This window comes from Nipponia nippon, unplaced genomic scaffold (genome assembly GCF_047370975.1).
Source record: "Nipponia nippon isolate SJK-2023a ecotype South Korea unplaced genomic scaffold, ASM4737097v1 scaffold_4, whole genome shotgun sequence".
In the NCBI taxonomy this organism is placed as follows: domain Eukaryota; kingdom Metazoa; phylum Chordata; class Aves; order Pelecaniformes; family Threskiornithidae; genus Nipponia; species Nipponia nippon.
The window spans coordinates 102,746,078-102,761,741 of record NW_028262358.1 but is presented as its reverse complement, the minus strand read 5'-3'; the positions used below and the strand labels follow the sequence as shown (position 1 = coordinate 102,761,741).

General features: G+C 34.3%; 1 protein-coding gene across 2 annotated transcripts in view; it reads right to left on the bottom strand.

Moving 5' to 3' along the window:
• Window positions 1-1,048: 1,048 nt before the first annotated feature.
• The window catches only part of CSMD1 (CUB and Sushi multiple domains 1), a 1,270,279-nt gene continuing 1,255,663 nt past the window's right edge, over window positions 1,049-15,664 (bottom strand). For both annotated transcript variants that reach the window (XM_087775441.1, XM_087775442.1), the window contains 4 exons: window positions 15,253-15,365; window positions 14,428-14,515; window positions 7,977-8,109; window positions 1,049-4,197 (listed from right to left, as the gene is read on the bottom strand). In XM_087775441.1, coding sequence (XP_087631567.1) covers window positions 4,038-4,197; window positions 7,977-8,109; window positions 14,428-14,515; window positions 15,253-15,365 — 494 coding nt within the window. In that variant the 3' untranslated portion in view covers window positions 1,049-4,037. The remainder of the gene's footprint in view (window positions 4,198-7,976; window positions 8,110-14,427; window positions 14,516-15,252; window positions 15,366-15,664) is intronic.

The following is a 15,664-nucleotide window of genomic DNA, read 5'->3' as shown; positions in this document are numbered from 1 at the left end:
TGAAGCCTGGCTTATTCTTTCTTAAACTGTCAACAAGTAAATCAAATACATAAATCTTTGACATGAATACAGAGTAAAATAATTTTTAAAAAAGATGTTTAGAATTTCAGGTCTTAATCCTGAAAACACTAACATATGTGGCTATCTTTGTGTATGTAAGCATTTTCATTTCAGTAGAAGTGTGTACATCTAAGTGACTGCGGACCCATCTCTCAGATGTTAGAATTGGAAATACCTCTGGCTTCATGTGATCCATCACTTCCACAGGTAGGACACAGGCTTGTGGAAGAATAAACAGGTTATTTTTTATAAAACAACCAAATGATCTGGGAGCCAAGGTCCCATTTTAAAATCTGAATGCTAAGTGTAAGATAACAGGGGGTAGATCCCATCTCACTAAACTGCACCTGAAAATTTTTACCAAGTTACATAATGCTTGGGAACTTAAAATGACAAGATTAAGATTTTACTGAACAATTTAATATAATGAAAAATCAACATCTGAGATTTAGAAGCATAAGGGTAAATAGAAAAAAAGTTGATAAGAATAGGTCACACAAAAACTGAAAATCTAAAATTAAATATTTAATTAGAACTCTCATTTTGCTTTCAAGGTGGGTGGCATTGCACAGGCTATATTACAATCTTTTATAGTATTTATTTTTTTTGCCAAAGAGAGTACTGTTCATTTTTAACAGGCCACTTTAATATTAATACATGTGTAATAGGACCAGAACTGAAAATCAGCTAAAGATGGTAAATTTTACATTATTGGGAAAATTACAATTTTTTGTATTGTAAAAACATTTATTTTTAACAATTTACCTACATTAATCAAAAAAGTACAGCATATTTAATAATTTTACAAATTCTTCATAAAAAATATATCTCTGTACAAAAAGTTCTTTTGCACCTACTTCATGTCACAGCAGCATGTAGTGAAATGGCAGAATGAAATACTGGGAATGAAAATTAGATTGACTTGATCATAATGCCGGCGTTCTTCCCCAACCCCCCCACCCTCACCCTCCCACCTTTTTTTTTTTTTTAATAACAGCTTTTCTTTGTTTACAAAATATTTTACACAAGAAAAAAAATTATTGCAGCTAGCCTGGAGAAAGGCAAAATGTGTGATACAAGCAGCAGTTTTTAACAGCTTTGAAGCACATAACCTGTTTTTTAAAAAAAATATATAGCATGTATTATTAGCCCATCATAATGATCTGGTCAACACTGGGGGAAAAGTCTTCTGCATATATCTCAGAAAGCAGGTTTCCTGGCTGCCATTACCCGGCCACTGCACAACATTTTAAGAGTTTTATTCTGATGAAGCACCATATACAAGTGCATGCATACACAGCCCTCTGTAAAATAACTTCAGGAGAAAGAGATCCAACCTGAAGAGAAGACTTAAACATAGCAGAGAAGGAGAGGCATTTGAAGGATGTGGATAGAACTGATGAAACTATGAGAGCTTTCCTTTACTTGGGTTCCAGTCTGAAGCTCCTGTTTAATCAATACTCCAAACAAACATCTTAGGATAATTTGTCAGTGTGCCCCAATTTTGAGTGCCCCTGTTCACAGAACACTCACTCCGGATAAACACTCCTTACATAACCTCCCCAAAATGAACCACTGGATAAAGGATCCACAGGGTCTGGGCTCTCTAACACAAAAGATCAAATAATTTAACTGTTCTCTTTTCTGGAATCTTTCCTCCAACACATTCCTTGGTGGTCATAGTGAGACAGGTCACTGAAGAATACACTGTAAGGGCAGGAGTAGAAAACATCAATAATAGCTACTTAGCTAGAATTTTGCACTTGTTTTCAGTACTCCATTTTTTTCCTGCCATTGCCACTGCAGAAAGACTTCAAAAACAGTAATGTCGATTTTGAACACCTGTCAAAAACTTTAATCACAGAACAGCTTCCCGCCCTGGCCCACTGTTCCTATGGAAGCTCTTCATTTGCAGAGCAACTTCCTCTACATGGGGGAGGATCAGGACAACAACTTTGATCTGATGACTTTGTTCTTTCTCAGGAAATGTGAAGGGCTCTGAGATGTGACAGATAAATGAACTTACTGCACAATAACCTCAGAAACAAACAAACAAAAAAGCCAAAAACTACTAACAAAATGAACAAGGAACTGACTGGAAAGGATTATTTATTAAATTTTCTTCAGAGTTTCTTGCTTATATGAAGAATATAACAGCTGGAGGCCCTACAATACTGTATTATATTGCTGGTATTTTTCATCTAACAGATGTAGAGTTGTTAAGCTGACCAGGGGTTACCTTTGAAATTTTCTTTGCGTTCTGCAACATTAGCTGAAAAACCTGTTATTGGGCTTACATTACCTTTTTCGTTTGTGTATAACAGCCACACCTACACACATATGGAGTTTGGAAACGTTTTTCTACATTTTTTGATAGCAACTGGACATTAGGACAGTTTGAAATTCAGGAAACTAAAACAAAACAACAACAACAAAAACAACCCTGCATTTTAAAGCAAAGTAACTTGCCTGGTTTCTGAGCTCAACGTGTATGACTAAAATCAGATTTTGCTTCATTATTTCCTGTAATTTCCTAATTTTAAAACCCAATTTAATTAATCTGCCCAATGGCATCTTTGTTTGTTTGTTTGTTTGTTTTTCATTCAATAAAACCTCTAATTCTAAGCAAATGTTAATGATTTACTCAACCATTCATATTTACAAATGTCAAACTTTCTCTGTCAAACTGTGTAAGTACAAAAGCAGTAAGCAGTGTGTTTAAAAAGTCTGAAAAGAAACAGAAAGCAAAGACAGTTGAATATTTCTCTTTGTTCAAAGTAGAAACTGAATGACAGCTGGTTATAAACAATTTGCACTGGGTTTACATATGCTACTGTAATGTGTTTTAGTTCCATGTAACATCAGAAAATGATGTCATATTACAGGAAAAAAATGGAAAATAATGCAAAAGGGAAGACTGTATTATGAGCACAGGCTCACAGGCTTTATGAGCTATCTAAAATAAATTACTATTCACATTTGTACATGGCAAGCAGCAATAGCTGCTAACCCCCCTGCTGTTAAATAGTATGATACTGACAATGGTGATTGATGACTGATTTCCGAAGAAAACAATATTGGGAATGAAAATTTCTTAGAAATGGGCTCTTGTTCTGGCTGAAAGTCTCCAATGACTTGTAATCATGTTTACAAAGAAATTTAGTCAAAAATTGACAAAAGAAATGTTGTCCTCTGTTGCACAAGATTTTAACTGGTGCTAAGCACGGGGCTCATAATTTAATATTCCAAGTAAATTTATTGTGGAATGTTTTTCTTGGCAAAGAATGAGTGAATGTGTATATACAATGGACAGTGTGTAGAAACCCTGTATATTTTTACCAGTATCTTACTCAGTCATCCATAACACTCTAGTGCAAAAAAATTGTGCATTAACATTTTGCAATATAATGGCTGATTGGGAAATTGGCAAACTACCCTATGTATGAGATGCACTGAAAGTTTCTTTAATTTTAGCAAGATTTCAATGGTAAAGCATTTGCAGGTGTATGCAACCTCACGGAAGGTTGTCTTCTCCTTCAAGAGAGCTTTATTTCTTCGGAATATTCCCGGGGATAATCTGTGGTGCTATCATTTGTCATAGTACTCAAAGGATTTATCCAAGTGCCCAGAAGAACGCATTGAAAGGCATCCAGCCACATACAAATATGAAAGTCTGAGGCATTAAATATGACAAATTGGCATGACTTGGCAGTCTTCCTTAAGGTGTGCCTTGATTTGAAGCAGATGCAGCCAGGCATTTTGATCCAACTTTAAGATGAAAAAATATTCTTTGTCTGATCCCCAGAAGACTGACACATTTTTACCAGAAAATTTAGCTGCATGTAGGCTGACAGAAGATGTTAAAGATTACAGCAGCAAAGCCAAGAGAAGAAGGGAAACTGGTATATGGCACCAAAGGAATTACTGCTTGTCCATCAGAGGTATGGCTATGAATCAGTCATATTGGGCACTGAAGGCTATACCACTGTACAAACTGTGTTCAGAGTCGTATCAAACCTCACAGCCTTTGCCTCTGTGGGTTTTAAGTTTGTGTCATACATGGGATTTTCAAATGAAGCCTGTCCATTACTGTTTTCATGTCCAGCATATCCATTGTACTGTACTTTTGGTCTTGTTCTGGGAAAAAAAAAGACAGGAAATTATCATTAGTAACCCTTAAAAATAAACATTCTACAATTATTGCAATTTTTATCTATAATGCAACAAAAGTTCCACAACTTTTAAGTGATAAAAGGAGACCCATAAAGGAGGTTGCAGGAACTTAAAAAGTAAGAGAAATCTGTCTGGAAGTTATTGTTCATAGCATGAAGAGAAGAAAACAAATTTCTGATGGGCTAACTGATGCTGAAAAGCACAGAGACAATGTGGGCAAAATATAGGTATGCGTTTTCCATTATAAAAATGTCAAAAGAATGACAACTTCATAGCTTGTTGTTAGTGCCAAAACTGGTAGCCAAAACTAAAGCAACATACAACAAAAGTACAAACAAAAGTAAAGTTGGAACTGACAACATTTATAATAATTTCTGTCAGTAGTAACAATTATGATCTTTTCTGGTGACATTTTCAGTTTCAGATTGCTAGTCTGACCATAAAAGAATCCTTACACAGAATGGAAACACTTATTCCAGCTTTACTAAATTAACACCTTACCAATTTCCAAATATATACCCTTGTCTTTCTAAAGTATTGATATTAATATCAAAAATACAGTAGCATCTTTAATTGATGAATTTAATTTTATCACAATCAAGCATATTCTAACTGACTTTCCTGGAGATTTGGGATTTTACCCACACTAATTTTTACAGTATACCTAGGAAAGCAACTGAACCATCTGTGCAAATGGTCTGATGAAGTTCAATACAAATTGTGAATTTAAAAGAATTGAATGGAGTAGATGACTTAAGTGTACATAGATGAGAGTGGCTCCTAATTCATCCTTTGGATAGCATCTTGGGGTTTAGATGAGATAAACACCTGCAGACTTTACTGACTTTGATGTTTTTGAGCAGAGGTAGAGAGAATGGTTTAGTAATTTGCTGCTATCGGCTGTTTATTACCATTCCAGAGAAGGAAGTTAGCACTGCACCATTGAAGTGCTGTAACAAGTCTCCTGGGTACTACTAAATCTAAGTCAGTGGAAAGTCAGCCAGTATAGCTTCAACCAGGCAACGCTTGCACTGACATAACAAGTGTCCAGAATATGTTGCACTGCTAGTGGTAGTAACCTTCAGATAAGGGTCAGTAATTTCAGTTATTCAGGATAGATCTTCCATAGCACGCCTGCTTACCTCCATAAATAATTCCAGCAATAAACACTACTAAATACCTTGACAGAGATTCTATATGTCCAAACATATGTAATTAGATTGAGAAAATCCTAACTAATATTCACATAAATTTTGACATGAATATCAAAGGATACAAAGAATTCTCTTTCAGTAACCACTCTTCTGTTTTGGATAGTGTTTTACCACCATGAAACTATCAAAACTTCAAGATGCTCACGTTTTTATGCAAAGTTCTGTTAGAACATATTAAGCCAATAATTAAATGAAAAATAAAACAGAATTGTGCAGACTTTCTGATATATCCAGTAAAATGATACCCTATTAGATTATATTTTACTACTTTATCCTTAAATCTCTTAGCATCTGAAAGCATCTGAACAAATACATAAAGGAGGTTCAGTATATAATTTTATACATGTAAGTGAAATAGGGCAAGAAAGTCAATGAAGAAGTGCAAAATATAGATGCTTGGTGGAATCTCATGATAAAATTTCAGAAAAGGATTGGAAAATCAAACTCTTTTTTAGAAAATTATTCTATTTTGGATAGCAGGCAGGGAAAACTATCACTGGAAAGATGTCAGTAATGGAAACTGACAATTGACAAATAATTCCATTACTCATAAATAGATCTTTTTCTGCATATTTTCATTTTAGAAGTAACAACACATGCTTAGAAATCTTAACGAGGAGCTTTTCTAAGTGCAAGTAATTAATATATTTTAATTTTGTTCAGAAAGGCTGAGATGCTGTCTTCATTCCTGAAGCAATCCCTGTCTGTCAGATAAAAGGTACAGAAACTGTGTAAAAAAAAAGGTTTAACAACCCTGGTTCTAATTAGATTATATTAATCTGACATAGGCACAGTAGAAACATCCATAAAATCATCCCCTAAGACAACCTTCAAATTCTCTGATATAGAGAGCCTCTAGGGGCATAACTACTATTGCATCATTGTGAAAATTTCATGTTGTTATTCTGGTCATTAAAGAAATTTCGAGAAAGTCCCTTCAAAAGTCATGGATTCTGTTCTCTTTCCTTTGGAACATCCTTTGTTTTGAACAGAATAAAGGTGACCTAGAGTTACTTTACATCAGTAATCAACTTGTTAATTTCCTGATGACAATATGACACTGTTAACCTCTCTAAAAACTGTGGCTTAAAGGAAGAAATTGTTTGAAAATATAAAAAGGGAAGAATATTCTTTGAAAGATTAAGTTATAAGTAACATCTCCTTTTTCAAGTATCTAATGCATTTAAAGTAGATTAAGGTAGGCAGAACTGCAATGCTGCACCAGCAGTACCATAAACATTGGGATTACAGCTGCTCATCTGAAGACTAAGTTTTCTCTCTCTTAAATATATATATATATATTTCTACTAAACAGATAACAGTCTCCACTGCTCAGGTAGGACATAACAAACTTCACAGAATAAACCACAAAATGTACCCCTACGTCAGAATACAGTTTTAGTAAATTTTTCTTAGAGTTTGTCTCCTTTACGTGCCATGTCTTCACCCAGTCTGAATGCCTGTGCTTTCACGCTGCTGTTTACATTCCCCTCATTGCAGAACAGGAGCTATACGAGAATGCAGATCTGCAGGCATCAGAAAGGCATCTTACAATAACACATTCTGAGACAGAGTTCACAGCTATTCCTGAGTATTTTTTTCAACAAAAGGCTATATTACATTTCAGGACATATATCATTTTAACTGGAGTTCACAAGTTCAAGCCCCACTGCAATTTCTTTTTCCCAAATCGTCTAATGCTGAGGTAGGTAGACAGTCCAGTCCATCATACAGCAGTGGTGGACTTCAGTTTGTCTATGTGATTTCTTACAATCACAAAATACTCTTAGTATCATGGTTATAGAACAAAAGTTTTAAGAGCATGTTATTAAAAATCAGCATTTCTGTTAAACACCATTTTGCAAACTGCAAATAACACAAGGAGGTCAGAGAGTATTGTAGCTCAATACAAAAAAAAAAAAAAAAAGAATTGTTCCAGAAAGCTCTAGCCAAATAGCACTCAGAATGAACAAATATTCAAAAGATACATAGATATCAGCTTTTAAACCAAATTTCAGACAACATGGTTGGATTTATTCTATTATTTAATGACATATAAAAGTTTCATATGAGCTGAAGTGATGCCAATTCTAGTAGCATCCACTAGCTTATTCAGCATGTACTGTAAGTAGTCTCATTATGGGCTGTTCCCTCGTGGGATTTATGGATTTTTCAGCTTGTATAATTAATACTCATAAGCATTTTGAAAGAAGCAGCATACATTCAATTTAATAAAGCATTAAAATGAAAGAATAAAACATGTGACCTGAGATTTCAATCTGATTCAGCCTAACGAACCAAGAAACTTTATAGGTCTTTGCTCCTTACACAGTGACTCATTTTTTAAATTGTTCACCATTACAAGCTGCCCTGCCCGGAACCCCTTTGTGGGAATATTTAGAAATATTTGTCTCTCTAGGGTAAAGATATTATTGAAAGCTTTAGCATTGTGTTCTCTAGTTACACTTACTTATCAAAATTAAAAAAAAAAAGATAATTAAGTTACTGAATGAACAACATTTACAATACCTGTGTTTGTAGAGGTAAAATGCAAACCCTGATAATATTAGAGCAAAGAATGGTACCAGGATGGCAGCTGCAACAGAACTGCTGTTTGTACCATAATAGTGATTTGAAAGGTCTGTGTCTGCACTTAAAGGACCTGAAATGAAACAAAAAGAGCAGAAATAAAATTCCCAGGTTTTCTATCTCACAGTCCTCTTTTTATTCAAGAATGAAAGAAAATGGTGTCTTGATAAAATCATTCTATTTGAAAACATGAAATAAATAGCATGCAGTATCATAGTATAAATCTTGTTAGTACCACTTAATAATATATCAATACTATCAAAAATATTTGAAAACAGTATTCAGCAAATAAAATAATTATGAACTACACCTCTCATGAGTCACTAATTTAATAAAATTAAGCCATTTACCTCCTACAAAAAATTGTTAATACTGTAAAAAGTATTCTATGCTTGCAGCCTTAATATTCAGCTGAGAAACAACAAGCAATGTGAGACCACATCAGACATGAAAAAGGAAGAGAGAACTGAGGTAACTGCAATAAACCACAACGGTTCTGTTCGGCTCAATAGCAATCCTAAGTCTGTGTGCTTGTGTGCATGTCCCGGCTGCTTTAGAACCCCCTTTTAGCAGTGAGACATAGGCATGTGTTAGAGACTGCGGCAGCTGCATTTGCACTGGGATAAAACTGAGGTGCAGAGAATGCAAAGGCAGTCACCAGTGCCGTGGCCTTGCTGGGTTCCCATTGTGGACAAGCAGATAACCAGGACTGTAGGGCATTTTATGGAACCCATTTTTCCATCAGGATAAACAGAGACATTGTTAAATTGGTTAAATAGGTGGCCAACTTGACAATTCAAATTGTGAAGGATGAAAAATAATTGTATAGTGAAAAATATAGAAAAATTTTATTAAAAAAATATCTTTTGAGAGCCAACTCCATGTTGCCAGTTTGAACTCACAGCTCTTCAGGGACCAGTATATAGATCCTATCCAAGAAGGAGAGACCAGGACAGAGGGAAAGTACGGCAAGGATGGGACTGGGGCAGATACCTGGGCTTGCTATTCTGGCATATTTTTGCTGATGCTAGTAGAGAAGAATAGGAGACACTGGTGTTTACCACTCAGAAATGCTCCAACCCACCAGCACACACTGACTCAAACACGACAATTCCCTCATTGATAGCATCAGTCAGTGTTTTTAGGATTCTGGCACAGGCCAGTTATATAGCAGAGACACAGCCATTGCACTGCTTTCAGCAGCCTACTAAAATGTCTAAAGAAGTTGCAAAATTGAGAAAGAAGCAAACAATTCTCCTATGATTTCTTGCAGTTCAAGCTCAATGTGAAAGAGGAATGAGGTAAGTTTTTGTTCTGTTAGATATTTTTAAAACTTAGATGTTTCAATTGCTAATATTATAATACATTTTGTGCAATTCATTTTACAAAATGTATTAAATTCTAGAAAGTAATTAAGTTCCCTTTAGAATGAAGACAGCCCCCCTAGGAATTTCAGAATTGCCAGATTTGATCACTAAACATGACAAAATACTGTACTTCAACATTTTTCACTGCCTTAATCTGTCACATTTCAGACTTCTGTGTATTTCTCTGCAGAACTGGTGAAGGCAAACCTTTTCAAATTAACAAACCTACTACTGTGGTAGTTGGGATCATGAGCTTTATCACACTACTGTGGAGTTTCTTAACTAACATTGAAATGTTTTAGAGTAGAACCAATGTATTATAAAAATCTTCGGACTTTAATAATCCAATATTTGTCCCAACACTCAAGGTGTGGAAGGCCTGTTGGCATAATTTTATGTGTTTGTATTGTATTGCACATGCACTGGACATTCTCCAACCAACCTAAATTAAAGACAGATAGAATCAAGTAGTTACCACAGTTAAGAAAAGTTTAAGAAATGTTAATCTGAATGCTCCTTTGAATCTTTTAATGGTTTAAAGAAGTGATAGAAGTTTAAAAAACTACATGCAGTTATCACTGTCTTCATCCTTTACTATCACAATCCCCAGCTGTTTTTCCAATTAATTAATAAAAAAATTGATAATGATTAAATTCATTGTACTCAGCTTATATCAGCAAAAACCTGGAATTAATATTCTCTTATTTAAAATTCTAACCAAGTACCGAAACAAACAGAAATATGTATGATCGATGAACTTTTAATTTATATCTCAAAGCTACTATTACAGCACATATGATAGATATATTTTAATGTAGAAGTAGCAAAAAAAAAAAAATTTAATGTAGAAGTAGCAAAAAAAAAGATATTATGAAATATCTAATCAGAATTCAGCTAAAAGAAAACAGTAGTTTGAAATTCATAATAAGCAATTCATGGTATGAAATTTTGGTATGAATTTTTAAAAAAGTTTAAAAAACACTTTTTGTGTAAATGAACATTTAAAACTAAGCACAAATTTACGTTTAGATAATTTCTTTTTAAGTTATCTCTGTTTGATAATTGACTCACATTTAATACTTAGTACTCAAAACTCCTATTGGATGTAATTGGATATTCTATATCTCTACGGTTTTTAAAGTACCACATTAAAGGTAACCAACCTTGAAATTTTTAACTGAAGTTTACAAGTTTTAATTGACATTGGAGAAGTGCTGGCCACGTTCAGACTGTGCATTGGGTGTACTTTTCATTATGGAAGACAAATTTTTCTGCAATTCTGGAAAATCTGAATTTTATTCGTGTAGGAGACTCGATATAATGTAACACAGTCTTGTCTACTTATTACAATTATTTTCAGAGGTGTTTGTGATTAAACATATCCTGATGTGAACTTTTTATTTCTTCCGACAGCGTTATCATGATGAGAAATGGGAAAGCCTATTGTACTGCTCTAATTTAGGTATTGATTGCTACCACAGCTAAAACCAGAAAAGCAGAAATATCTGCATGGTAGGAGACAAAAAAAAAAAAAAAAGGCAAAAGATAGTTTGGTTCACTTTTCATTAAAAAAGCCATACTTTGTCACTAGGAAACATTTAATAGAGTAATTAATAATTCAGTAAGATCATAAATGTTTTTTAAACATTTCACAGAATAGCAGGGGTTTCTTTAGCCTCCTAAAAACAGCAACAGTCAGGTGAAGTTCAAATTCTAATACAGTGAAGTCATTATCGCACAAGCTGTGTACTTCTACCCTTTAGATGATTACTGAGTTTTCTCCTTTATATATACTAGAAAACTGTCTGACATCAGTACAGCGTGGCTCAGTTTTACTAAGAGAACTGCTGTTGAAGTGGGAAAAAGTGTGACAGAGAAAGCCATGCAAGGTAAGAAAAGTAGAATTACAGGTAGAAGAGTAATTTCTGAGACAAGGATGGCTAGCACTCAAGGATTTAAGAGAAAAAATGCAGACATGGAAAGCAAGTCAGCAGCTTCCAAGGAGCAGCAGAGGCTGCACCTTCTTCACCTGACTGATAACTGCTGGATAGCAAAGACTCTTTGGGTACCTCGTTGGGTGTGAGGAGTGTGTTAATATATAGTCTCATAGCTCATTAGCCGTAGCTATCTATTTGTGCATTAGCTAATGCACAACCATTTTGTACTCTGAAGCTGTGAGTATCCTGTTTAGATGTAGGCTTTGTGAATGACAAAAGTTGTGCGAAATGATCTGGAGAGGAAAGATGACACCTCTATAGAGTGAAATTTAAAATTCACATGTCTCATGATGTTCAACGCTTTTAAGAGTGGATTTATTTCAAGAAATGAACATGTATTTCACAGCCATTGATCTAATATATCACAGATGCAAATTAATTATTCATATTTCATATTTCTTGTCAATATTTGTTATCTCAATCTAGACAAGCTAAAAAAGTACTTTGAAGAAAAAAAAGGAAAGAGAAGTTGGTCATTTTATTTCCCTAGAGAAAATAAATATAGGAAAATAATCATTTGGTGAAGTAAATTTATCTTCTCACAAAGCCACCTTTTCATACAATTTTAAAGGACAGTCCAGATCAAAATAAACAAGGCTAAGATTTTAGAATAAACATCTTCTAGAACTGTAGTGGTGAGGCACAGCACTCAGCAATTACAGAAACCGGACCAAGCTGCAGGCTTGCCGCCTTCAGAGACCAAGTTAAACATAAATGTAACATAACAAAACAAACAGAAAGGCCCCAACAACGACTGATTAGTCAGCAAACAGGTTAAATAATTTGGTGTCACAACTTGGTTCTAAATCTTTTGGCAGACTGATAACAGAGATCTCTTTGTCCTTTGGGTTATTCTCTAAGGCTACAAGCAAAAAAAATGGCTTCTGAAAGAGGATAAACAGTACTTAGAAACAAAAGTTCTTTCTGTTTTCATGTCATTAAGTTCAAGACTGGGCATATCCGCTGAGCCTGGTCTTTCTCTAGCATTGCATGATAGGGAATTCTTCATCATATAGATTGGTCTTTCACACTAACCAAGTATTTCTCAGTAAATGCTGTTCTTTGAAGTATGCTTGCAGCTGAAGCAATTCATATTACATTATGTATGCACCAGTGCATGCATCGTTTATGCATACTTCTCGCAAATAATTTAACTTCCTGAAGAAACAAAAATATGTTAAGTCTTCAGCTGGGGGACATATGAGATCATTACCTCAGCAGAATATTCATGAACAGAATAGATTTAAAAAACAAAGCAAGTTATCCTTGAATATGAGAGAGTATGAACAAATATTATGACCTGTGTTGGCTGGAAATTTGCTATTTCCTCTTACCTGTAGGTTCTTCAATAGAGAACAAGCAACCTATAGAAAATCAGTGCCTATTTAGCAATCACATAATGAAATCTTCTAAATGAGACAGTATCTGCATTTGTAGCAAGCTCTCTGCTGAGATGTCAAATCTGAAGACAAGAGGCCCTCAGCCTAGGAATGCATGTGCATCTTGGACACTTCAGCTCCTTACTAGCCTTGGGAATATACAAACTGAGCTCTCATATTGCACCTCTAAACAGTGATACGTTTTCCACCACCACAGAATACAAACACTGGAGAATTCTGTAACTGTTGAATTGTCATTCTGCTTGTTCTTCATTTAACCCCCCGTGACTTATTCATTTCAGTGCTAAAACACATGGATCAAAACGTTTATTAGGTAGCTGGCAAACCATGGGTATCTTTTTTGGCCTGGCTTAAGAAAAAAAAAACACAGAAACACACACACCCCCCAAACAAAACCAACGAACCATATTCTCACTGTTTTGAGATATCAAAGGCTGCTAAACAAGACAGATGTTTGAACAAATATTGATGCTCTACTTTTAGTGTGCTTGTTAAAATCAGAAAGTAAAAGCAGACTAGATATTACAGTGATAAGGATTACATGAAAGTACAGGCAGACAAATAATCTGTCCCACACAAGAGTTTACTCTGAAGACTGAAATTGTATTCAACTTCAGTAATTGGCTGTTCTTAGGCTGAGACTCTGAAGAGTAAGGTTTCTGTCCCTTGTGAGTAAACATAGATAGCAATTTGAGAGGTGGCCAAGACAAGCAAATCCACAGGATAACTGCTATTACAACAGTTAATAAAGCAAAGAAATACGAGGGAGATTCGGCAGAACTTTAAAGGGCATTGGGTACAGCACCAATGAAGTTAGTGCAACCAATGCAATTTATAAAATGTAGATACACTCTGCTATAGATATCATGGCTAGGCTGTCTCCTCCTAGTCCAGTACTTTGCTGTATATATACCATGTTTCGACCACTCTGCAGTAGTTTCAGGACCAGAAAATGCAGATGTCTACACTTGGTATTTCCCAAAACTATTTTATGAGTAAATATTCCATGAGTAAAAGTTTTATTAGTTTTTACAGTGAAATTATTTTATGAGTAAAATAACTAGTTTTTCACCAGCTGCTGGAGCACTTGAGCACTATTACACCATAGGTGTAATATATACCTCAGTCACTCTTTTCATATTTTTGACAGAGAAGTAGAATTCTATATAAATACATATACCTTCTGAAAACATCCACCAGCAACAAGAACTCTCCAAATGACACTCTTAAAATCAGCATTGATTCTGTCCTTTTAATTTCCTGTATGATTCTGACTGCAATTTATACATTCGAGCAGAAAATGTGTTTATGTTGTATAACACCCGTTACTTTCAAAAAGACATTCACAGAAAAGCAAGCAGTTCCAATCGCATTGTCTTTAAGAGCATCCTCTAGTCATCTTATTAAGTTGCTATACTAGAAAACATGAGATAGTAACATGTTAAGCAGAGTTAAATTGGGATTTGAACTGTATATTTCAAATATGCATATTTCACTATATTTTTTATAATAGCAATGGCATGAAATAAATATGCTTACTTCAGCTAGATAGCTGAGTCATTTGTTGCTTTCACCCTTGCAAGGCCCAAAAAGATTATACAAGTTAAAACTCTATGAATGCATTTACCTTGTCTTTGGAGCATAAATTTTCCAAAATCTTTTCCATATATATCACCTTGATAGGTAAAAACACCTCTTTCAAGCCCTGATGATACCTAGAATATGTTGAAACAGAAAAAAAGTTTTCTGAAACAAATAAATAAGAATGTTTAGCCATTTGTTTTTTTGACTTAGAGTAGATATACAGAGCTCAGATTTTCACTTTTATCCTTTAAAATATTAGGGAACTCTCTAAGGTTATACAATATCTATAATTTTAAGTTTGCAGCAGTATTAAACAAAGTTTTGAAATAACACCTGGAATAACTTTAAAATATCTGATGTATATTGCTGGGTTTTAAAATTCTTCAACTGGCATACACATAATTGAATTAGTATACAGATATAGAGGTCCATTGAATTGTCAGATTGTAAATTATTTCCCATAGAAAGCATCATGAGGCACAAAGGAGAACCGCAGAGTAAAACAACTCTCTTTTTCTTCAAGATTAAATGTAATTTTATTACAGCGAACTATTTACCAAACCAAAAAGGACAATATTTCTAAAGGTAAAATTCCCACTGTCATCTAAGAAAACAAGGCAAAAACATGGCAAAATATGCTGATTCACTCCACCTTCTTAGTAAACTAAAAATTCTAATGGCAGTTTGGCAGAGAGAAGTTTGTATACATATTTTTGAAAAGAAAAATAATGTGATCTCTACACTAACATCTAGAGTGCTGTATTCCATATTTGTAATATAAAAGGTTGGACAGAGTTATATATGAAATCACAAATTACTTCAAACTTTAAACTCAGCAAGCTTTATCCATAGCAGCCTGGTTACTTACATAACCATCTAGTGCCCAATTGTCGTTTTCAAACTTGCTTACAAAAATGTCACTAGGTCCTTTAATCTGAAAAACTTTCAGCAGCAAATGGGCTTCTTCTTTCTTGTAAACACCTATTAACATAAAGGAGGTAACACATGCCTTTTAAACAATTTTTCAACCAGTTTGTTCAAATATCCTTTCAAAGCTAAGTATATTGCTTTAGAACTAAAATACTTTGTAGAAAACATTCTGTAATAACAGAATTTTATAACCCGGAAATAACAAGATTTAAAGTGCTGTAATAATAGGACCTTATTTTGTTCACATCATATTTGATAACAGGATGCAAAGATGGTTTTGTACTGTTTAATTTTATATATAAATGGGAAAGAATACTCATCTTTTCATACCATATTTCAATAATTCTGAA